The following is a 24719-nucleotide window of genomic DNA, read 5'->3' as shown; positions in this document are numbered from 1 at the left end:
CCCACTCAGGACAGGGGCCAGGGGCTGTGACCCACTCAGGACAGAGGGCAGGGGCTGTGTCCCACTCAGGACGGAGGGCAGGGGCTGTGTCCCACTCAGGACAGGGGGCAGGGGCTGTGTCCCACTCAGGACCATCAGTGGCACCTGCCAGCCCCGTGGTCTCTCCCCCTGTGACATCCAGGACCCCACAAAAGCCCCTGTGCTGATCTCTCCCTGCACACCCTCCTGTCCCCTCCTGCTCAGGGTGCAGCAGGCACCAGCTCTGCCCGTGGCCTTCTCCACTTGGGCTTCTGCCATTAATAAAAACCAACCATTAATAAAAACCAACCCACTCTAACTTTTATTTCTTCCTGGTTTATTTTCTCTCCCCTCGTTAGCAGATTCCTGAGAAGCCTGGGTTTAAAAACACACCTCCCCAAGAGGATGGATCTGGTTTATCATGGACATGTTGTTCATGAGCTGTCCTGGCAATAGAGTTCAGCTCAAACCAATTTGCAAACACAGGTAAAAAGCCCAAACGCATCCACTTTGCCCAAACGTTTGCAGTTTATTTCAAACAAGCACATTATTTTACAATTTAGTACAAAACAGTCACTTTTCCTTCCCAGAGAGGAATGAGACAGTAAAAACCCAACCCAACCAGAACACACTCGGAAATGTCAAGTTATTGACTTTAAATAAATAGAACATTTAAATTACTGAAATGGTATCGTCACTATTTTCAACACCTCATGTGCAACACCACACCTGGGACCTTTGTTCCATCCAGGTCTGTGCAGGAACAGCAGGATGGATGCACTGCTGGAAACTTAAATCAGGAGTTCTCACAAACTTCTTCAGGTTTCTTCAGCACTCGCAGACTTTTGTCTCTCCTGGCACATTCTACTCCTTTTATTTTAATGTTTCCTATCTGAAAATGTCCCGAGAGCAAAGAAAGCTCCATGAATTACAAAGGGCCAAGTGATTGCTCCCAGCACAGCACGATCCCCACAGGGAAGTGGAATTGAGGAACCTCTGTGGACACCACACCACACAAATGAACCCTCCAAGATCGAGGAGGTGACAATTTTTAAACCTGGAACACTTTCCTGCCATCATCACCCATCCCCCAGCACAGACTGTGTCATTACAGAGACATAAAATGGTGTAATTTGTCATTAGAAGGACAAAAATAAACCCAAGCAAAGCAAGATTTACTCAAGTGAATTTAAAGTCAAGAAAACCTTCCCAGATGAGGACATTGAAGTGAAAGCCTTGGCTGATTCACTGGCAAGAGCTGGAGCACTAACATGGACAAGCGACATCCTAATTTCATTAATTTCATACTTTTATACTCTGAAGAGACAAAAAAAGCCACAGAAGTTTGAATATTGATTCATTTTGTTGTGTTTGCAGCAGGGTCACAGCAATGTGGAAGTTAAATGTGTGTAGCAAATCCCCCAAACTTTATTCCAAACCCACATTTGCTGGTCTTTAATAGCAAGATCATCCCTACAAACCTTCAAGTCCTTTTGCTTTCATGTGAAAGACAATAAATGAGCAGAATGAGTCAAAGCTTATGCAACCAGGTCTATGGATTTGTTAGAGTTCTGAACAACAGCCATAATGACTGAATTTCAACCTGAGAATGTGCAATACTGACAGAAGGGATTAACTGGCCCCATTTTCCAGATCCAACCTTGCTGTGCTGGGTTAGGCTTTCCTGGTGTTTGGATTTTCTTTTAAAGCTGAGAACAGCTGCCCACATCAGGCCAGCCCAGAGTTATCCATTTCCAAAACTCTGTGTGGAATCTCCAGGTTTTCTCCCCTGAATGAGTCTTGCCCTGGGATCTGTCCCTGGATCCCAGCCCAACCCAAAGGGCCCTGCTGGGCCTGGATCACTCCTGTGCTTCCAGGGTGTTTGAATATCCCAGCCCAGCTGCTCTAAGGATGGGAGTCATAAATTCCTCTAGAGGAAAGACCCAGGATGGCTCCTTGTGCCAGAACCTGGAATTCTGAGGGTCTTAACAAGCACAGACCCAGCCCCTCTGCAGGAATGTTGGATTAACAGGGTCATGGGAACTGAGATTTCTTCCTCTGACAGGTTCACAGCAACCCCAGAAATTTTTTCTCTATGTGGGTGTTATTTTAACTTAAGCTACAAAGGACAGTGAATCTCTGCAGCTCAATTTTGTTATTCCTATTGGATGCTGCAGAGACACATCAGAAATACTCGGTTTTGTGAATATTTGATTATGAAAAAATAACCCTGTGGAGTTTTTGTGCTTTTTTGTTCAAACTTTCTACGCTGGGGCTTCTCAGGGAAATCAGAGGAGGACACTCCAGTGGTATAAATCCAGGGAATTGGCCAGGGACTCCTCATTCCTTGTCGTGTAAGAGAAGAGCCAGCAATCATTCAATTAAATTAGAAGTCGCAAATGTAGAATTGAAAGGAAAAGCCTTTTTATATAACATAATTAATCTGGAGAACTCACCGCCACGAGAAAACATTGAGGCCAAAACCTATTAGGATTAACTAAAGATTAGGTAATGGATAACTAGAACATGCTCAATTACATTGGATAGGATTATAAACTTCACTATCCAGGACGTGAATTATCCCCCCCAGCCAGGATCACAGCAACTCCTACTCCCAAGGATGATTTTTTAATTTTTTCATGGCTTCTTCTCACTGCAAGGACCCCACACTGACCTGCAGAGGGAACTGGCACATCCCAGAGTGGGGCAGCTCTGGCCTCACCCATTTGGGAGCTGGAAACACCAAGGGAGGGGTTGGTTGCTCTCTTGTGATGGAGAAATTCAGAACAAACTCAACATTCGCAGATTTTCCAATCTGTTCTGCCATGGTGACACAAATCTTGCTGTCCTTCACTAAAAACATTGTTTTCCTTTCCTAGAGTCCATCAGGATTGGCTTCTACCTGGGTAATTACTGTAATTACTCAGCAATCAGAATCAGGCTGCTAATTGTGCCCCAAACCTCTCACCCTAGTGAGGACACACACGTTCCCTTGGCTGGAATGCACCAGAGAATGATGAATGACTTGAACATGGAATGCTGTCTACTTTAAATATGTAAATAATATTTCAGAAAGTCACAAAGGTTTAGAATTGATTTAATCAGAAGAGAACTCTTGTTTCCTGAAAAAACCCATGAGAATTCCTGCTTCTCCCAGTGAAGCAGAGCCAAGGTACCATTCAGAGGAACCACTCAGCACTCAGGGAGGTGAAATCAGCTCTGGATGAATTAAAAAAAACCACAAAACAAAAACACCTGACTTGAAAATACACAAAACAATATCCAATTTCCTTCTCCAGCAGGCACAGTGGATTGCATAATGCAATGTTTACTCTGGAAATGAGTCAAGGATGTTGGTGGGAAGTCATGGAAAACTCTTAAGTGCCAAATGCAACGCTCCCGTGCGAGGACATTGACGTGGCCCTGGGCAAAGCCTGGGGATCTCGAGGCCAGCTGAACACCTGGGAATTGCCTGGGGAAGAAAGGGCTCTGAAATAAGGAATACTGCATATAAAATCCCTGATCATAAATATTAAAGCTGTGTCTGGGACCCAACAGCCACGTACAGCGAGAGCTCCTACACCGAGGAACGGTGATACTTCACTTTCCAGCGCTTGGATCTCACCCGGAAAAAAAAGTACATGATCATTAAAAACAAGGAGGATGCCACATAGAGGATGACACACAGACTCATGTCGAGGTTGGAAAATCCAATCCCCAGGAAGGACACAGCCTGCCTGGTCCCTTTGAGGCTCACGGATGCAGCTGCGCTTTTGCCGCTACCTTGGACAGCTCCAGCATTCCCCACCGGTTTCTCTAAGACCTTGGAGCCTGGATCCACTGGGTTTTCCTCATCCTGGAGTTTATTTTCTCCATTTCCCCCCGAGTTCTTCAGCAGGGTTTTGTCTTTCCCCTCCCTCGTGTCTCCCTGCTCGTTGTCACTGGGGTCACTCTGGCTCTCGGTGTATTTATAGAGAATATTTTCGCTGCTGTAGTGGGATTTGAGGAATTGCAGGACTTGCTCCTCATTCCAGCTGTGCAGCCCTTTGATCTCTTCATGACATGCAGGACAAATGTCTGGAGTCGGCCACTGAACTTTGGGGAATTTTGGATCTTCAGTCAAATCGCCTGATTGGGAGGAGAAAAATATAAATGGAAAAAATTCAGAAGGAATGAAGTGGGAAAGCTGCAGCATCAGTCACTGCCCGGGGAGTATTTCCCACTTTCAGCGAGGCTGGCATAAAAAGCCACAGCACAATAATTGAATTAAACAAAGACAATCACAAATTTAGAAGTTTTCTCATCAATTCTAACCTGAAACATTTCAAAACACAAACACTAAATCACAATTATTTCCCTTTTCTCTGCAGCATTTCAACCCCAGCCCCAAATCCTGCAATTGCTGCTTTCAGAAGGCAGGAACACACAACTGCCCGGGCCCTGCAGGGTTAACCTGAATTATGGTGCAAAACAAACTGCTCTTTTCACTCCTTAATCCCTGTTTTCTGCCTGGTCTGCAAGAGCCAAGGCCAGACACTCAGATATTTTCATGTTTCTGTGCTGTGAACCATTCCTTCCCAAGCTTGCTTTTCCACTGCTCTGCATCACTACCAGAACAAACTGTTTGCAGTATTTTAAAAGCCATGTTCATGTTTAAGATGTCTTTTTCAGCTAAAAAACAAATCTTTAAATATGTAACATTGTCTTGAATTAGACAGAATTTTAACATTTCAGATGCCCACAGCTCTGGCCACATTTCTGAGCTAAATGCTGCAGCTGGTCTCACACTTTGCTCTAAAAACCAGTATTTTAAAATGTGAATAGAGATAATCTTTAGAAAAGAAATCTCCTGGTAAAACCCCTAATTTATTTACCTGATTAGTGCACTAGCACTTAAAATATTTTAGAAATAATCATTTCGCATTTTATTCTCATTTTATTATTTTTATTCTTTTTAAAAGCGGGAAACTTCCCCACGATTTTGGGTAAAATAGGGATTCAAAAGACATTTAAAAATATTTGTCTCCTTGATATTTACGAGCAAGAGAGCAAATTTCCTTTTTTTTAGCCTAAAGATCACTCAGCAATCAATTTGCTTCAATAGAAAATGCAGAAACAAAATGTGTTACAGCAAGGTTACAAACACAAAACTCCCTGTACTTTGTGTTTCCCTGCCAAAGAGGGAAATGCTGTAAATCCCGTGCATTCCAAAGGAACAGGGAATAAATAATTCAATAGGGCAGAGCCATATCCTGACCCCCACCCCAAGGTGTTTTCATTGACCAAACATCATTTTTCTCACTCAGCACCACAAATACAGATGCAGCTTTTAAGGATGAAAATACATCACTGTCCCATAGAGAAATTTTAGCAAACTGAAAAAGCATAATTTAACATTATTATTTATTCCAGTGTGTTTATACTTCTTCCTAAAAGGGTATTTTAGCTGGCTGCTGCATCACCTAAATCAATATCCATGGGAGTTTTCCAATACCTTAATGTTCTAAATAAGTGCATTGCTCCACTACTTAGCAAGTCCAAGTCCACAGGAGTTGCCTGTTATAGGAACCAAAATTAGGGGATGTTTTTATTTAATCTCTTATTATTTACTTCTTTTCTCCTCAAAGAAAGGAGGCAAACTGTTTGTAATCACAACAGTGTTTAATTCTTCATAAATCTTGGGAATGCAGCAAGAACATAATATGAACACAATGTAGCATATTTAAATTGTAACTAATGCTGCATTACCCAGATCCATAACAGCAGACAGGGATTTAGTGCAAAGAGAAACCAATTTTCTTTAGTGCTTTAGTTACTTGATACCTCCATAACAGAATGGATTAAACACAACCAGTATTTTAACAGCACTTTCAGTCTAACTGAAAACAGAGAGCTGGAAGGGGCACAGATTTCCTTTATACAGTAATTTTATTTTATTCAGCTGCTGATCTGCCAAGAGTTGAGGTTCTTTTCTCCCGAGGAAGCCTCTTGTTCAATTGCCATCATTTCACAAAACAGAACAGAGGCGGCTTTTAACCTTAAACTGGTACAGAAAGAAATATAATTATTTTTTATCCACTGAATTGCTCCTTTGATTTGTGCTCCAGAAAGAGCCTCACAGGTAAAATCCCAGAATAAACCAGCTCTGAGGATGATGATTCTCACTCCCCACCAGCTCTGCCTCAGGAGTTTCTCTCTTTACCTGCCAGCCTGTTGTTCACCACGTTGTGCCTCTCCCAGAGCCACAGGACAGCCTGGTCCAGGCTTTTCACAGAATCCATGGATTCTTTGGCCATCTCCTCGAAGTGCTGAGCACAAGCCTTGCACCCAAAGAAGTGCTGGATGTATCCCCTCATCACCTGCAGCACGACCTGGGGGTTGTCCTCAAGACCTGCAAGACAAGGGACAGCTCCAACAGCAGCAAAGTGAAGTGGGGGAGAAGGAAAGGAAGAAGTTGCTCCATGGAATTGATATTTGATCTGAAATAAATCACTTTTGGGGTTTGAAGTGGCTGTTTATACCAATACATACATAGATTATGTACCAATATACCAATTTATATCAATACATACAGATTCATACACAAATTCCTGTACAATTGTGCTCAGAGCTACCTTGAACACCACAATCAAATAAAAGTCAAGTGGTCTCTAAAGCAGAATTTCTGCTTTCAGAGTATCTTCAAATTTGAGAGGAAAACCAAACTTAGTTAATGAAAACCAGACATTATTTTTATCAGAGAACATTGCAAAATGGTTAAACTATGCAAAACTCACACTTTCTGTATGTCACAACTCCTGTGGAGTTAGAGACTTTCTCCAAGCTCTTTGCCCAACAACTAAATGAATATTTAAATTCTGCATTCACCTCTATATTCACGCCCAGGCACTGAAGTTATGGCGACTTTGTTACTGAAAAATCAGGAGTGAAACCCCCTCTGGTGAGTCCTGCACAAGGTGCCTGTGAGGGCTGTTTGTTACTCCACAATTCTGAGGAATTAAAGAGCACCACAATCTCATTAGAGTTATTAATTCCACAGCTTTTTGGCAGGCACTGAAAGCACAGAGCAGCTGCTGAGCAACACTTTGGAGAATAAAGCAGGAATTCCTCCTAAAATAAACACAAATATGTGGTTCTTCCTATAACATTCACACTCTCACACTAAGGATAATTAATTCAGCAAAAGAATAATTAATTCAGCAGGAAGATAAGGCCTGCACAGGTTGAGAACTCTGTGGCCTTTCTTGTGTCACCAGGTAGCTCCTCACATCTCTAAGTGCCTTGAAAACCTGATATAATTTGTTGAAATCCTAATGGTTTCATCTCTGTCTCACAGAATTCCTGATTCATGCTTAATTGACCCAGTAAATTATGTCAAAATGTATTTAAAAATGTCCTGTGTGTTACCACGAGCACACGCTTGTCAAATTAAACACATTTTATGGTGCAGATTGATCAAATTACAGACTCCTGCTGCTGAACACCACGAGTAATTTACTATTGCTTTGTTTTCTGGGGAAAAAAAATCAGCCAAACCTGCCCAAATTATCAGGGCACTCATCTGCCATAGATATGGGAAATATATAAAATCTGTCATCAACACCTTTATTTAGCAACAACAACAGGATATTCTTAAACACAGCAGCAAAAAGAAGACTTTAAAGCACAAAAAAACCACTTAAAAACAACTTCTCCTCAGCCATTCAACGTCTGTGATTGAACAGACATGCATAAATAAAAGCTATGAGATTAAAGCAGATTAAATTACTGCATTAAAAGAAAGGCTGGGAAATGATTTTGGAAGTTGATACGAATTTCAGGCAGAACAGTTTTACCTTTTATATTGAAATATTCATTTAGGAAAAAAACCAACAACAACAAACACAAGTAGCAAATCATCTCTTTGTGGAGAAACAAGAGATTCATACACAAATTTAATTTCTTCTGTGCAATAGTACACCCTGGAAAATTCATTTTCTGGGGAAATCTGTCAAATTCAGCAACAGATTTAAAAATGTCAGATAATTTATGATAAAATCCACAAGCCTGTCTTATTCACACCAACACATCCTGTCACCTAAAATCCCATTTTGTGCAATTGGTGTGCTCAGGAAATGATTTTTTCAATGATTTTACACATCCTTGGTGTGAGCAGCTCTGTCCTGAGTTCCTCTGGATCCCTCCTGCTGCTCCCACCGCAGGTTCAAATTTCCCCATTCAGCATTCAAATGTATCAAATAAAACCCAATAAAATCATTTTATCAACAAAGCCACGGGGAGTTCACCCAGAGTGCCAGGCCCTCGAGCAGAGGGGACGGTCAAGAAAAATACATCTGCTCCAGCAAGAAAACAATTGCAAAATGGCTCATTTTGTTTGTTTTTCTTTTATCAGCCCCGAGATGAATCTTCTATTAACATCTGCCATGTATCATTGTGTAATCCTCCTTTTCTCTTTCCTCCCAAACTACTGCAATTCAGGGTAACCCTAATCTTTAAAGTGGACAAGAAGCATAAAACCCTACCTGTGGTGGGAAGGATTAGGGAGTACATCATGCTTTTTAGTAGATGGGATTTAAACAAGCAATAAGGAGAGGAAAACCTCCCAAGACATAATCCCACAGTCTCAGACTGACCCAATTCTTTCACCATAAGAAGTGATCATCACATATCTGGCCCGATTTACAGCCAGGGTTAACTGTGCCAAAGAGTTCTCAGGTTCTACAATGGATTTTTAACTTCAGGCTCATGTTTGAAACACAGAATTTGAGGTGAAATTTTGTGTAGTTAAATATTAAGGGTTTTTTTTTTAGATTTAACCAGAACACTTTGGGACTAAAAGGGGAAATTTAAGTTGTGGAGGATCCTGCTGAAAATCATCCAGCACAAATCCCACAAACTCACCAGGCAGTGAATGCACTAAATCAAAGAAATTCAATCAATTGCCCCATGAACAACAAACAAAACAAAGAGAGAAACAAAAATCAGCAGCAGAATGATCTGCTATCAAAAAATGCCTGTTCTGCAGGAGAATTATTCAGATTTAAAGGGTTTTCACTCTGACTGCAAATAATGCTGGACAAATGTACTGATCTATAATGTGAAATAATAAAATCCTTTTTAACATACAATCAATAATTGGTAAATTGAAAATTTCTGAGTTTTATGATGTCCGTGTAGAATTCTCATATTCCTTGGAAAAGACATTTAAAAGGATTTAAATCAAAACTAAATAGAACTGTAACTGAAAAAGTACTGTCCTGGCAAAAATAAACCCCAAAATTTTAGCATGAGTGATTCTATTCTCATTGGGTGAAGAAAATGGATTTTATAACCAGCATGTTTCTTTAACAGGAATCATCACCAGAATATTAACACCCAGCTTCGCAAGATGCTGCAAGTCTAAAAATGAGCAATTTTACAGAGTGCTGGCAAAGTAGTAAATCACTGCAGGGATTAATGACAGGTACATTCAGCTGAAAAAAAAAAAACCCCACCAAACAGTCCAAACATTCAGTGTTTAAGAAATAAAATTACAGAAGGATCAGCTAATGGCTGTATGTCTTTTATAGCTACTGAACAGTGGTTAAACCTCATTTTCCTCAAATTTTATTCCCTCAGGTAACCTGAATTATTTCCATCTCTTTTCAGGGAGCTCAAAATTTTTTTGTTTGAAATTCTCTCTTTTTTTTTTTTCCTTTTTTTGCTTTATTACCCCCAGCTTTAGGGCCACACACTTTATTTAACACATTTCCAAACCTTCCTGCTGCAGCCAAGCTCTGACCCCTGCTGGTGCAGCCCTGCAGCCACTCTCCTGCACAAATGGATTCTCTGAGGATTTACACACCAAAAAAAACCCCCAAATATTTGCTGCTCACCTGTGTTTACCAAAGCTTTTGGTCTCAGGGCAGCCTGGACAGTGAGGGTGTGGAACAGCTTCCAGAGGGAGCAGCTGTAACCCCTCAGCTCTGGTCTGCTGCCCTGGCAGCCAACCCACTGGACTTTTCTGGGGAGAAATATCCCAGAAATCTGCAAAAAAAGAGATGCATTGAAGCTATTACTCTATAAGGGGTACATGATTTACAGTGCAAAGCCTCAACTGCTGTAAAATTCAGTATTATTTAGAACAAACCCATTCCTTCTGCACCTGAAATCCAGTGTGAGATTTTCTCTCTCCTCTTCCTAAAATACACAGGAGGTTTCCAAATTTCAGCCAGAAATAGGGAAGAAATTGTTAAGTTCTGTGCAAAGACAACCCTATCACAGGAATTTGCCAAAGTGGGATGGGATTCCAACAGGGAAATTAGAGACTATTTGGGGAAACTCTTCAGGAATAATGCACATTTCAGTGGGTAAATTTCCCATGATTTAAACTCTGACCTTCAAGAGAATCCTGCTGACAGCAGGCACAGCAAAATCAGAAATATCCTCTGGGAATCTTGCATCCCTGGGGATGACATTAGGGACCAAGTATTGCTTGCTCATTATAAAACCCAGCCAGGATTGTGCGCTTCAATTCTCTCATTTCAATTTCTTCGTGTGGATGTGGGTTGTTTTTTATTTTTTCTGCTAATGATTTCACTTTATTTTCATTTTAACCTTCTTATACCTCCATTATGCCTGGGGGAGGAGCAGTAAGTGATGTCTTAGATTGATATGGAATCTTATCCTTTCCTAATGCCCTGTTTTATGCTGGAACTGGGAACAGCTTACCCGCATTTTGTTGTTGACCAGATCCAGGATAGCATCATAAGGGATTTTGTCTAATGGAAGGCTCACCAGCCACTCCTGCAAGGTCTCTAACAACTTCACCACAGGCTGACGGCCAGGAAAAAGCTGAGAAAAATCAAAACAAAACGAGAAGAAAATATTTTCAAGCGCAAATCTCATTAGCGGCGAGACGCTTTTGGATTTATCCAAATGTTTTTGCCGTCTGTAAAATGCTTCTTTTTGTTTTCTGAGGAGCAAATTAATTATTGGTTCTGCTTTCAATAAAAAGATGTCTCACATCAGCTTTTGCTTACAAAATTCAACAAGTTTTTCTGTGCAAAATGTTAAAAATGAAGAAGGCAGGAATGCTACAGAACAACTTGATGTTATTTAGGATTTCACATTAAGATAATTCAGTTCAGAACATTGCTCAAAACAGAGTAAAACACCTCAGTGAAACAGAGGCTGAAATCCTTCTCATTTTGGAAGACCAGTCACAAAAATAGTTCTTTTAGTCAGATTTCTGTAAGTTTAGGAGCTGTTATCCAGAAGAAAATTTTCCTTTCCATGTGTAACAGTGATTTCCAAAGTGACCTGGAATCAGGGACATCCTTAACTCAGAACTCACAGGAGCCTGGCAGATGAATGTGAGGAACTGTAAATCATTATTTTACAGCAGAAATGGTATTTTGCTTTAATGAGGGTTGGAATTATTACAGAATTAAGTCAAGTGTCTGCCATTCTTTAGGGCCCTTCCAGAGGGAGAAAGATTTCAGTCACAAAAATCTTCCACGGAGGGAATCAGAGACCTCAGTGCCTTTGGATTGACCATCACTATAAACAGGAGAGGAATATTAAAATTTTCCTAACAGATACACCTGAAAATATGAATGAGAGCAGAGAGGAAAGTGTTATATGACAAAAAAAAAAAAAGCAAATAAAGGACAGCAACCCATGGTGGGACAGGGCAGGTGGAGATGAGCAGGAACCTAAAAGAGAACATTCCAAATTTATCACCAATACCAAGGAATCAAATGGCATCAGCTGGCCAGAAGCCACAGGGAAGAAGAGAGGATGTTTTAGGGATAATATGATGGAAAGATTACCACCACACTTTCTTAAAGAAATGAGGCCAGCTGGAGATTTCTGACCTCTGATGGCTGCAGGGGGGAGCTGGCTGGGTAAGGAGCTGTCTGTCTGATTTTCAGATAAACCCAGATATTTGGAAATGGTTCATACAGGCCTTGTTATTCCCTTAAGAGTTATTGATTCACTTTGCAAAAATAAAACATAGTGTTAGCTACACAGTGAATAAAAATAAAGATATATTGGTCATTTTAGGAAGCCGGCATTATAAAGCAAAATTATTTTAAATTTTTCCAAGTCATATCACATTATATTACGTATATTTTCTTTTCATGCAAATGTAACACTTAAGTATTTTTAATTTTTAAATACTCAATTATATTCAATAGCTCAGTTATTTTTGAATACCTATTTAATTAAAATCAGTACCTCAATTATATTCAAAATTCAGACAGAAGCTACTAACATCTCTAAACAGAACAGCATTTGCCAAGTGTGCATTAATGAAATCCCAAAGTCAAGAATGAAAAACAAAGGTTGGTTTAATCCCACTGAGTTACAATAGCTACTTATCCTGAAAATCTGATAAATGGACTATATTTACAGTGTTTATTCAATATGTTGCAGTCTACTTATGCTTTATTTAATTCTGAGCCCCCTGAGGTGAAATTAAATTGCATTTTAACCCTGTAAGTATGTCAGAACAGCAAACAATACCTCAAAAATAGCCTTTAAAACAAAGCCACCAAACTCTTTCCTAAGCTACTGAGGATGCACACACACAAACACTGTGCAAGACATTTGCAGAGTATTTATGCCCCACGATAAATTTTCTGGTGGAGTCACTTTATCTTCACAAATAATCAAAGCCCAGCAGTGCCTACCTTGGCAGAGATGGTGACAAAGTCCTTGAAGGTTTTCAGCTCAGCCCCCTCGAGCGCCCTGTGCGTGGCCAGCTCCACCCGGAGCAGGAAATGCAATCCTGACTCAAGGTCAGCCATGTAGAGCCTGGACCTGCAACACAAATCAATCCTGGGTGCTCTGGCAGCTCCTGCCACTCCTTTTTCACTAATTAGAGGTAAAATTGATGAGAGGTGTTATTAAAGCCCCCCCCCCAGCACTGCCACCCCACAGGGATTGCTGAGTCCTGCCCAGCTCTGAGTCACAGTTTGGACAATTGAGGCAGAAGCACACATGAAAAAGGTTTTTTTAATATTTGACTGAGTTTTTTGTCTCCCAGCCAGCTTTACCTTCTCATGAAATGACAGCCCTGGGGTGAGGAAATTACAGCTTCTCTGTTGGGCTGACCACAAAGAGAATCAGGACATGCTCTGAACAATAGGGCAGGGGTGCAAACAAGACTGAAAATTTCAGTGTGTTGGAAAGGACTGAATTAGAAATCCTCTCCCAAATGCAGCAGTTTTACTGCAGCTCCTTCACCTCCCAGTTAAAACACAGCAGCTGTTAAGACAAGAGTTCTGACAGGTACAAGTAAAACAAATAAAACATTTTTAAAGTTCCTTCTCACAATCAAATATCTTCATAACTAACTCCCTTTGTGAAGTACAAATGCAGCAGGGACACAGCCTCAGCTTTCAGAGCTTTTCAGGCAATGCAACTGAACAAACAGAATTTCAGAGTTAATACTTCTTGTAAGAGTTCAGCAGCAGTATTATTGCTAAAAAATAGATTTAAAAAACAATCATTGAAAAACCTGGCTGCTCCCACCTCCTAAATAACATGCAGGAAAGAACATATTAAAAACCAGAATCATCTATAATCATATATACTACATCTATAATTTAATTTAAGCCACAGAGTTAGTCTGAATTTATCTCCTTAATTAATAAAGTACTCACTTAAATTATAAAAAACAGCAAAATTCTGCTTCAAGTTTCTTAAATAAGGAGACATCCACAGGAATGCAGGAGGTTCTCCAAAAGGATCTTATTTAGAAGATACTTGGGGTGGAAATTCATGTCAACAAGATTTTGCCTTGCTGGAAAGCAGCTCAATTTAACAAAGTTGTTTTGCTAACAGAATGTTCCATATAAAGTATTTTATAATAGTCACTGAAAGAAGATGACACTAATAGTGTCTGTGAAAGGAAAATAAGTATGATATTAAAGCTCTCAGCCCCACATCTTTTCCATCTAAAGATGCTGAGGGATTATCTCTCTGCAAAGGCTTTGCATCCTTCTCTCAAAGAGGGAAAGAGGGTGAAGATAAACCTCAGAGGATTTGGGGTGATAAACATCTTTTCCAGTGACTTTAGTATTTTCTATTATACTTGCATTTGATGAGCCCTTTTCAGTGGGCAGTGTTTCACTATTGCACACACAGAGAATTTCCTACAGATATCTTACAGCTTGGTATTTTATAATTTATTTTTTCAGGGACACTGATCACTTCTTTCAGGCAGTGGGTGGAAAGTCCTTGGTAATTTCAAGGCAATTGAGTATTTCACAACATTTCTGGTAAAATCGTTCCTTCCAGAGCAGTGCACACATTCACTGCTAAAATCAAAATACCTCAGTAATTTCACCTGTGGATTGTTTGAAAAGCTGCTCACAACTGAACTGAGCAGAGTAAAATGAAGTAAAATATGGAACTACATGAGGATTTTATAATAAACTACAGCACAGCTTCCCATGTGGCAGGAAAAAGCTGTAGATAATTTTTAATAACCAAATTTATTAAAATCAAGGCATCACTTACTTATCAAACTCTTTCCACGCCTTGATTTCTGTGCTCTCCTCTTTGTTTTCTGGAGCAGGCAGCTGCAGTGGCAAAAGGAGTTTTTTCCTTACACCTGGCAGTGACTTTAAATATGAAGAAAAGAAAGACCGTAGAGGCTTCAAACTGCAAATGGACAAAGAGAGATCACTCTTAATCTCAGCCTAAATGAATGTTCAAAGCAAATAAATGTATTTATACAACAAGATATTCACTTTGGCTTATGTTTTACAGTCCTAGTACAGCATGGCCTGTTTTGATACAAACAGAAAAGAAATAATGTTCAATTTATGAATAACAAATCACTTGGATTAGGGGTGTGAAATTCAAAATAAGAGCAAATGATTATCCAAATGTCAGTTCACGTTACACAAGAAATGGTTTTTTTTAAGAACTTTGGGGTTTCATTTATTTTTCCCACTTTTATTCCAAAGTTTTTTTTCCTTTCAGAAGTATCACAGTAATAAATTAAAGCTGTAAATAGGCAACAGTGGAAGTAAAAGCATTTTAAAAGTAAAGTAAGTACAAATTTTACTGATAATACAGGGAACACCCAACTTCAGTCAGTACAACATATTGATGAGGTGTCAGGACATCAAATCCTGACATTTTTGTAAGTGAAGTGAACCTCCCCATAACCCTCTGACAGATAATTACTCACTTGTTAATTAATCCATGGCTGCCATTGGGCTGTATCAGGTAGCACGAGGGGACAGAGGTGACCCCCAGTTTCTCCAGGAAAGGTTTATCAAAATTCAACGCTCTCCTCACCACGATGTTTTCATACTGGATCAAGTCTAAGGTAACCTGGGGGATGAAAGGATGCCATGAATTAGACATTGTTCAAGGAATATCCAATCTTGCAGGACAGGACACATAAACAGAAGTGCATCATCCTTTAAGAGCATCATTAAGCAGTTTGCAGGAAGTGCAGCTATGACTGCTCCATGCACATGAACAAATTCACTTAAAGAAGATTTACTCTTCTCTAGAAATCATTACTCCTATCTTCTTTTTTTTATTTTATTTTTTCTTGGTCTGTTCTGGTCTTTTCCTCCTTTCTTCCATCAGTGATGACACATGGCCTCCTTTTCTTCAGCAGTATGGGAGGGTTTGTCCATTTTGTGTTGTAAACATGAAAACAATGCTATTTTCTGTTTCGCTAAACTGTTCTATAAAGCTCAAATACTACATGACACCAGTAAACATTTTTTCAGTGAAAAAATGTTCTGTTTTTCAGAACTCTGTTCTGAAAGCAGACTCCACTTTGTGTTCATCAAATGACTCTGTCTTCCCCTCTAACTGTAGATAATAAAAACAGAGTGTGACAAAAAGCTGAAGAACTTTATAACCTTCACATTTCTTCAGTAATGCCCACTTGCATCACCACAGCAACTTCCAGAGAACAAATGTCTGGAAGGAGCCTGATCCCAAAGTGATTCCCACTTTTGGCAGCACAATCTCCTCCACTCACGACACTGGACCATCTCAGCATCAAATCTAATTAGAAACAATTTGCAGACATTGGATGTTTCCACACAGATTATGCTTGGATAATTATAGAATTTTTTTTCTTTATTTATCCTAGATCTCAGCAAGAAGAGAAAAGTAATAATTGTCTGAGCTAACAGCAGGCTCATCAGGTGGGGAAATGATGCCCAGTCTCACCTCCCGGCCCACGTAGGAGCTGTTGCTCTCAAACACAATGGCTGTGTAGTGGTGGCTGCTCTTGTCAAAAAGAGATGGGAAATCACTGGACCTTTGAAGAAAAGAAAAGTAATTTTGTTTGTAATGTTGTTTACAGGATGCAATACACCCACTGTCACCCATGGAATTTCTCTTTAAAATCTCATAGCAGAACGGGTAGTGAAAAAAAACCACCTCACTTCATTTTTAATCTTCTACATTTTATTTAATTAACCGAGTAAACAGAGAGCAGCCACATTTGAAAACAAGGAACTTACAACAGTGGATCCAGTGGTGGGCAAGCAGGAGGTCTCCCCTCCTGGGAATGGTTCTGCAGGAAGTCAATCATCATCTGCCGAAGCGTTTGCAGCTCTCGATCTGCTCCTGCTGAGAACACATTCCAGAAAAACACAGCCCTTCAGAAAACTGGGAAAAAATGACTCACATGAAAGTTTGCTGCTCATGTGGGTTTTTTCATGCTTTTCTGGGTCAGGTTTTTGCTTCAAATTCAGACTTAAAGCCCAGCATACTATTTGGCTGAAGAAAAGGAACTAAGGATTTAGTTGTAGGATTTCATTTTAATGTTGCTGTGAGATGGAATTTAAAAGCTGTCATCCCACCCCAAAATTAATAAAACTTCAACACTTTTCCAAATGTATCCATCTGCCTGCATTGCTGATTTTCTCTTCAAACAATGCTTGATTCTCAATGTGAATATTTTCATAGGAGCTGCTGTGGGCAACTTCAGCAGGATATTAACCACAAATTAAAATCTGCCAAGGTGTATCATTCCTACCAAATGGAGAGGCCACAAAGCCATGGAACAAGAGGAGGAAATAACTGAAGTGTGAGAATATTTTATTTGCTTTAAAATAACCACATTAAAAGACAGAAAATACTTCCAGTGCCCTAAAGGTAAAACTAAGGTTCTGTTGTACAGGAAGGGTTAATGGTGCAGGTGGTCTCTCCTCTGACCTCTGGCCTTTGAAATGTTCATCCACAGAAAGGGACAACATCACTTTTGTCCCACACAAACCACCTCAAGCTGTGATGCTGTCAAACCCTGGGATAAGCCTATTTTCAGGGAGTCCCCCTCTGAATGGGAGCTCTCCCAACTCGGGATGCTGGGAAGTGGCTGAGGGATCAAAAGGCACCCGAGTCAGGATTGAGCAAATTGGATCTCCTGCTGATGAGGAGTGTGCTGGAAAAAAAAGGATTAAAAAAAAAATTAACAAGGTGTTTGTGAAAATTAACAGCTATATTAGAAAAGAACAGGAATGTTATCCCTGAGTCTCTTGAAGAAATGTTTTGCCTGCCTGAAATTCTGATTAACACTTCATAGAGTATTTGAAATATTCTGCCTTAAAGAGCTATTTAGTGTCCACCCCATCCCTGTCCAAAGGAATTGACAGAAAATGGGATTTTGTGTGACACAGCCCTGGCTGACAGGAAAACTGCTCTGGGAATTTCTTACATGAAAATGTTCTTACCTTGGTAATTTTCTCCAGTTGTGAATTGCTTTGTAAACGCTTTGAAGTACTGCGTGGGAGAAAAGAAAAGTCACTGTATCAGACAAAAAAATCCAGTTTAGGAACAAAAACAGCTTTCAAGAGTTTTTGCTTTTACAGCTCTAACTACAAAACATTTTTATTTATCTCGTTGGGAGACAGTTTTCCCTCTTAGTCTATGAGTTCCAAAAAGCTGCTTCTCACCTACCTGAGGGCAAGAGGAAAAATACCTTAATGCATAATTCAGTGGTGTGTATTGATCCTGTACTGCAAACATTAACCCAAACACAAATGAACTGATCACCAAATCAGTGCTACCAACTGTGTGTGTACTTGGAACATTATTCACATTTTCCCAACTCCCTCCAGTGGTTAAACAGGAGATCTAAGGGAGCTTAGCTGCCTTCTGTTACAAAAAATAAAATGGAAAAGATTCAGTGTTTAATAAAGAGGATATCACAATTCACACCTAAAACTTTGGAGAGTAAAAGAAAATTAACATAATGGTTTTACTATCAGGGTAAAAGATCACAAATCCTACACTGAAATGTCTCCTGTTTCCTCTCCTGTCATCACAGTTTATTCAACCCTCTCCATCCACCACATTCTGCTCATACTTAATAATGTGATTAATACAGACTGACTGAGAAGGTAAAAATTGCATTTAGACTTAAAAATAAACAGTGGCAAATACTTTTGGCTAATGTGGCATCTCCTTTAAAAGGCAGTTTAAGCATTTTATTATGAAAAATATTATGAAATTAATCATAAAAATAGTGAAGGATCCATCAAGGGTAAATTTTTAATTTTTCATTCAATCAGCTGCTTTCCTGAGGCAATTTCAATGTGCTCCCTTTACTTTCACACACCAAAACGAAAAACATTATTAATAATCCAGTAACATCTGAATTTGAAAAATATTACTACAAATGTTTTTTATCTAATAATTCTATTAAAACTAAATATACATGTGATAACATGATACTTTACAGAATGATATCTTCTTTCAATAAGAATTTTTCTGATTCAGAACTGAATTACTGCTCAAAACAGCTGCCTCAGCTCTTGCTTTCAGCAAAACGCCCTCAAATTAATCTTTTATCAACTCTGCAGTTTTCTCAGCAAAGCAAAGCAAAACTCCAGCTACAGAACAATGAGTTACACAGTTTAATTCCTATAAAAAATGCATCATTTGCCTAAGCAGGACGTTCTGCCACTTACCCTTAAAGTTGGGTAATAGTGGATCCCATATTCTTTGCACGTCTCATAGTTCCCCTCTTCCCCACAGTCCAGCACTCCAACTCTAATTGCAGATTCCCAGTCTGCAAACAAAGATATCTTTCAATTTTCAGCACAGATCCCAGCTGATGAATTACCTTGCTTCCCATGGAAACCAGCAACAGGACTCAGAGATTCCAGTGGCATAAAAATCCAGCCCTGGGTCGATTCTCATTTGCCATTCATTTCCATCCCCCAGTGTAATGCAATCTACTGATTTTTAAAATAACTAAAACCTCCCTGTTTTTCTTGGCTGCATCAGTGTTTTCCACGCACCTAAATAAGAGGAATCCCAGCACACAATGCAGGGGTGAATCCAGTAAGATGAAATCAGGGCAAACCCAACAATTGCAAGGGACTGAATTGAATTCCTCAGCTTTTCCCACCAGCTGTGCTCATAAAATAGAGCATGCAGGATGTGTATAACTGAATAAAATTCATCCAACAGTTACTCATCCACATGGCTGTCAATTACAAACCCATAAATTTGATGCACCTTGTATTAGAGCTTTTTTAACAAGCTGCTTTTTCTCTGACTTACAATTTTCTCAGAGGATTCAAAATTACAAACAACCCCCAGCTCATGCAGTGTCTGCTGAAAGCTGTATTTATCTGACAGTATTGTTCAGAAATACATTACTTAGACCTCCAAAAAATACCTGAGTTTTTAACCAGAGTGTTTAGTGGTTGAGTTTGAGCATCACTCTGACCTTCCCTTATAGCAATACCCACAAGAGTTCAAGGATTTCCATAAATACGCTTGTATAACTCCAATAAAAGCTTTCAACTAACTTACAGATTTTTCCTTCTCCTTTTGCTGGGAATTTATCTTTTGTGAGCCAGGCTCTGCTGCAGCAATCACTTTAAGGAAGAATCACTCCAAGAGAATCCTTAGACAGCTGCTTTTAAAAGCAAAGTTAAATCAAACCAGCCGTGGGCAGAATTTGAAAGTCCCCCACAATTCCCAATAAAATTTAAAAAGCACTAAAATTAAACTTCCTTTTATAGCAAAGAGCACGATGCTTCATCAAGTTCAAGGGCTGATGGAGACAGTTCTGGTCTCTGAAATTTAGCTTTGACCTTTACTTGTGTTTGGAGAACAGGACAGCTGATGGAGAGGTTTGTGCTGAACATGCCAAGAGCTGAGCGGGCACCAGGAGAGCCCTCAAACCACGCTGGAGCAGATGGGCACCCATTCACAGCAGCACAAAGCACACAACAGCCCATTTCATCCAACAAAATGCAAAATACAAAAGAAAAGTTTGGCTTCTGGTTATCTCCTTCATTCAACTTTCACCACTCCTCCTCCTTTTTCCACCTGTCTGGATCCTCCTCCACGCCGTGAATAGGAGCTCTCTGAACACAATGCAAATAACACAATGCAAAAAAAGCAGCCCCAGGGTTAAAGAGCACCAGCTGGGATGTGCTGCTCAGCATTCCTGCTGCTGGAAACGGAGCTGCTCCTCTCCAAGGGATGCTGGAATTACTGGAGTGCTCTGGAGTTACTGTGGCACTGTAGCCTGGGCTGGCTTTTTTTAAAATACTGATTAATTTTAAATTAGCATTAGTGGGTTTGAAATACTGACTCACAAACGACGTGAAAGATCAGATGAGGGATGCATTAACCAGTACAATCTCTGTTTATGCTAAACAAGCTCCAGTGAATGACAGGACTGTGTTGGACAAACCGGAATCCTGCAGGTGGAGGTCAAAGCTCCCACGTGAGAAATGCCACAGCATTGACCTTGAATTACAAGGAATATATTTCCTTTTCACAAGCCTGGGTGTTTTCCTTCAGGAGGTTTCAGTCAGGGAGGCAAAAGGCTCATCACAGGCACCTCTCTCACAGCTACTTGAGAATTGTCTATTTTGACACTTGGCTGTTTCCTGAACCATGATAAGGTGACTGCAGTTCCCCACCAAATGTGTTCAAAGAACAATTTCGTGCAGGAAATAATTATTGCAGGATTTGAAACAAAACCTGCTAAATTTGGACAGTTACTCCAAATCCTGAGGAGTGAATTGATTCTGTGTATAATTCACAGGTTGTCCTATGAGGCATTTCCAAGAGTTTGTTATTACACGTAATTCCAGCCCGTGGATATTTTGCTGGATAGACTTAATCATCTTTTAGACAGAAAAAGGATAATTAACTCTAATGGCCACTTTGGCCACTGCTGTAGTAAAATGAAATGTGTGATTAGAAAAGCAGCAGCACTGTTCTGAGGGGGAGTATCAAAATAAAAGCATAAATTACACAGAGGCAAACACTGATCCTATTTTTCAAGACTATGTTCTGCTGTGAAGTCTGCAATGGTAGTATTGCCAAGATTTAAATGAGAAACAAAATAAAAATTAAGTCTATTAATACAGGCCTTTTTGGACAAAGCTGTTGCATCAATTTAACTGGATTTTGTTTGTATATCAAATCAGCAAACATAACCCCAGTGTTCTAGGAGTTCCCTAATGTAAAATCTGCATCCTCAAGGATATCCTTTAATATCCTAGCAGATGAGTAAATATTTTTGAAAAAGAAATGCTGAGACAGATGAAGTGGGGAAAATGTTTTGGGTTTGGTTTCTTTGATGAAACTACCAATGAAAAGTGTGACTGTTCTCAGTCTCCTAAAATCCATTCATCCAGCTTGAAAATGGAAACATTTGGCTGACAAGTAACACCAGAAGCCAATAGCATTGGCTGGTTGTGCCAATGTCCACAAACATTCAAAATCCACTTTCTAAATGGAGAGTTTTCATAAAAACTCAATGGATTAAAGGAGAGGCCTTTAACTGATTGCAGTGATACAAGTGCATAACAGCATCTGCAGTTACCACGTCTGCAGATGAGAAAGAAAATGTGTATTTGAAGAAGTCTTTACAAGTTACAAAGGTATCACCCTGCTGTAATCCTACATAAATCCCTGTCTTATTTTGACCAAAGCTCTGGCCACTTTGGGCTCTTCATGCTCTCCACTGCTGTGCTCAAAGACCTCCTTGTTACTTCAAAGAAGGAAAAGTTCTAATATTATTTTGGCCACGAGCAGATTAAAGCAGCAGAGAAAATGTTACATAAACTTATGCAAATTAAACAGAAAAAAAGGTACTGGTTTATAAACAAACCCCTTATGCAAGTAAGGAGCATTTGAAGTGCTCTGAAAACCATGACTGCTGTGTGTTCCTCTGCTTTTGAGTGTTTGCTCATCAATCACAATTCCTCAGCGTGCGATGAGTTCATCAGGACCTATTTTAGGGTGGTTTCCATCTCTATATCTCTAAATGTACATCGAATATTCTCATTTCATGTGAGTTGTTAATGCTATTCAGAGTGTCACAGAACAGCCAGAGCTCTTCAGTCCCTCTCAAACAGAAATCATGAGTGCATTAAAACTGCTGTATCTATCCTGGAAATGCCTCCTGGGTGAAATGTGAAATTAAGAGTAGTTTAAAAGCCTTTTACACTGCTATATTAAGCATAATATTTCCTACAAATCTGATCTCAGGTTTCCTCCATAGCAGAAGTACTGAACTTTAATCGATACCTCAGGGGCCTGTTTGTTTCTTTACATCTACAAATAGAGTAAAACACTTCAGCACCTGCCAAAAAACTGAACAGGCTAAGAGACAGCAAGGCAGGTCCCTCAGCACAAGCTGTGGAGGCCACCATTACTTTTAAAGTCAGTAATTGATAAATCTGAAAACCTGGTTCTCACTTTGCTTAATTCTTGTATTATTTTCTGGTGGTCCTTTTCCCCCTTTGAGCCCATCCACAGTACATTGAATTTGCAAGATATAAATCAAGTGTGTGCACGGCCTCTCCAGTACCACAGTATTTTTTGTTTATCCTGTGAAACAAGCTGCTCTCTTTACAAAACATTTAGAAGATAAACATCGTGCCTTCAAGAGTTCAGCCTAAACAAACCTCGGGTACACAGGGACACTTCCATGCAAACCCACAGCTGAAAGGTGATGTTTTCTCCCTGGATTCCTTCAAAACCTTTAATTTGGAGGTGTGCTTCCACCATCCACCCCTTGCTCTGTCCCATGTGCTATTTTGGCTGTGTGGCACCGCCAGGGCAGGGGATGAAAGCGATGCTCACACACCAAAACACCACCGGAGCAGGGGATGAGGGTGATGCTCACACACCAAAACACCACCAGGGCAGGGGATGAGGGTGATGCTCACACACCAGAGCACCACCAGAATAGAGGATGAGGGTGATGCTCACACACCAAAACACCACGAGAGCAGAGGATGAGGGTGATGCTCACACACCAGAGCACCACCAGAGCAGGGGATGAAGGTGATGCTCACACACCAAAACACCACCGAAGCAGGGGATGAGGGTGATGCTCACACACCAGAGCACCACCAGAGGAGGGGATGAAGGTGATGCTCACACACCAGAGCAGGGGATGAAGGTGATGCTCACACACCAGAGCAGAGGATGAAGGTGATGCTCACACACCAGAGCACCACCAGAGCAGGGGATGAAGGTGACGCTCACACACCAAAGCACCACGAGAGCAGAGGATGAGGGTGATGCTCACACATCGGAGCAGAGGATGAAGGTGATGCTCACACACCAAAGCACCACCAGGGCAGAGGATGAGGGTGATGCTCACACAACCCCCGGCCACACGTGGCACGGCCCACAGGTGACACAGTGACCGAGGCCCCGCTGTCCCCCAGCCCAGCGCCCCTCGGGGCACCGCCGCGGCCCTGCACCGGCTCCGGGCACGGCGGGAGGCCGCGAAGGGCCGCGGGACAGCGGCCGGGCCGGCGGGGCCGTGTGCGGTGACCCGGTCCGAGCCTCACCTTTGACGTCCCCCGCCAGCGCTCGCCAGGTGGGCGCGAAGGCGATGCAGTGGCCGCAGGACGAGCTGTAGAACTGCACCACCCAGGCGGCCGAGGAGTTGAGCAGCGCCGGCCGCACGGAGCCGGCCGTCAGCACGGTCAGCGGGTCGTGGCCGGGCCGGTACAGGCGCGCAGTGGCGGCGGCCGCCAGCAGCAGCAGGAGCAGCGCCGGGAACAGCACCGGGAACGGCACCGGGAGCGGCACCGGGAGCGGGAGCAGCGCCCGCCGGCCCCCGCCCGCCGCCGCCATGTTGGGACGCGCGGAGAGGGGCGGGGCGGGGCCGCGCCATAGCAACGCGCCGGCCATGGCGGCGCGGCCTGAGGGCAGCCCCGAGGGGAGCGCGCTGTGTCCCGCGTCCCTCAGCGGAACGGCGGCTGCCCCGTGCTCCGGGGAGGAGCCGGGATTGTCCGTGTTCCTGAGGGGACCGCCCTGTGTTCTCTGAGGGGATCGGGAGCCGTCCCGTGTCCGCTGAGGGGAGCGGGGATTGCCCGTGTCCCTGACGGGGCTGTCCGTGTGCATCAGGGAAGCGGGGACCCCTCTGGTGTCCCTGAGGGGAGTAAGGACTCTCGGTGTCCCCTGAGCGTTGCGAAATAGGGAATGTATAAAATTTTTATTAAAAAAAGAATATTCTTTCATGTTTGATTCGATCCGTGAAACAGAGAGCAACCGACAAGCTGCAAGTGTTAGAAAAGCGCTCGTCACAAGTGGCCACGCACAGGAAGGGGTTGCCCTCACCGGAGATATTCCAGAGCCATCGGGACACAATCCTGTGCCAGGTGCTCTGGCCTCCTGTGAGATCACCCGGTGGCCAAATTGATGTGACAATTGAGAAAGAGACGGTTTAA

The 24719-nt window shown here is 41.5% G+C and overlaps 1 protein-coding gene across 2 annotated transcripts; it reads right to left on the bottom strand.

The window, feature by feature from the left end:
• Positions 1-524: 524 nt before the first annotated feature.
• Positions 525-24408, bottom strand: QSOX2 (quiescin sulfhydryl oxidase 2). 2 transcript variants are annotated; one of them, XM_063409208.1, is made up of 12 exons: positions 23835-24408; positions 18963-19063; positions 17724-17772; positions 16512-16620; positions 16216-16306; positions 15209-15354; positions 14530-14673; positions 12696-12825; positions 10729-10851; positions 9894-10044; positions 6221-6409; positions 525-4146 (listed from the first exon to the last, which is right to left on the bottom strand). In XM_063409208.1, the coding sequence occupies exons 1-12, from the start codon at positions 24391-24393 to the stop codon at positions 3596-3598; spliced, it is 2343 nt and encodes a 780-aa protein (XP_063265278.1). In that variant the 5' UTR covers positions 24394-24408; the 3' UTR covers positions 525-3595. The 2 variants fall into 2 exon arrangements, with proteins under 2 accessions (XP_063265278.1, XP_063265279.1); XM_063409209.1 differs by having other exon boundaries at positions 16512-16617.
• Between the last annotated feature and the right edge of the window lie 311 nt (positions 24409-24719).

Source organism: Prinia subflava, chromosome 12 (genome assembly GCF_021018805.1).
Source record: "Prinia subflava isolate CZ2003 ecotype Zambia chromosome 12, Cam_Psub_1.2, whole genome shotgun sequence".
Lineage (NCBI taxonomy): Eukaryota > Metazoa > Chordata > Aves > Passeriformes > Cisticolidae > Prinia > Prinia subflava.
This window is presented reverse-complemented; position numbering and strand designations above follow the sequence as displayed.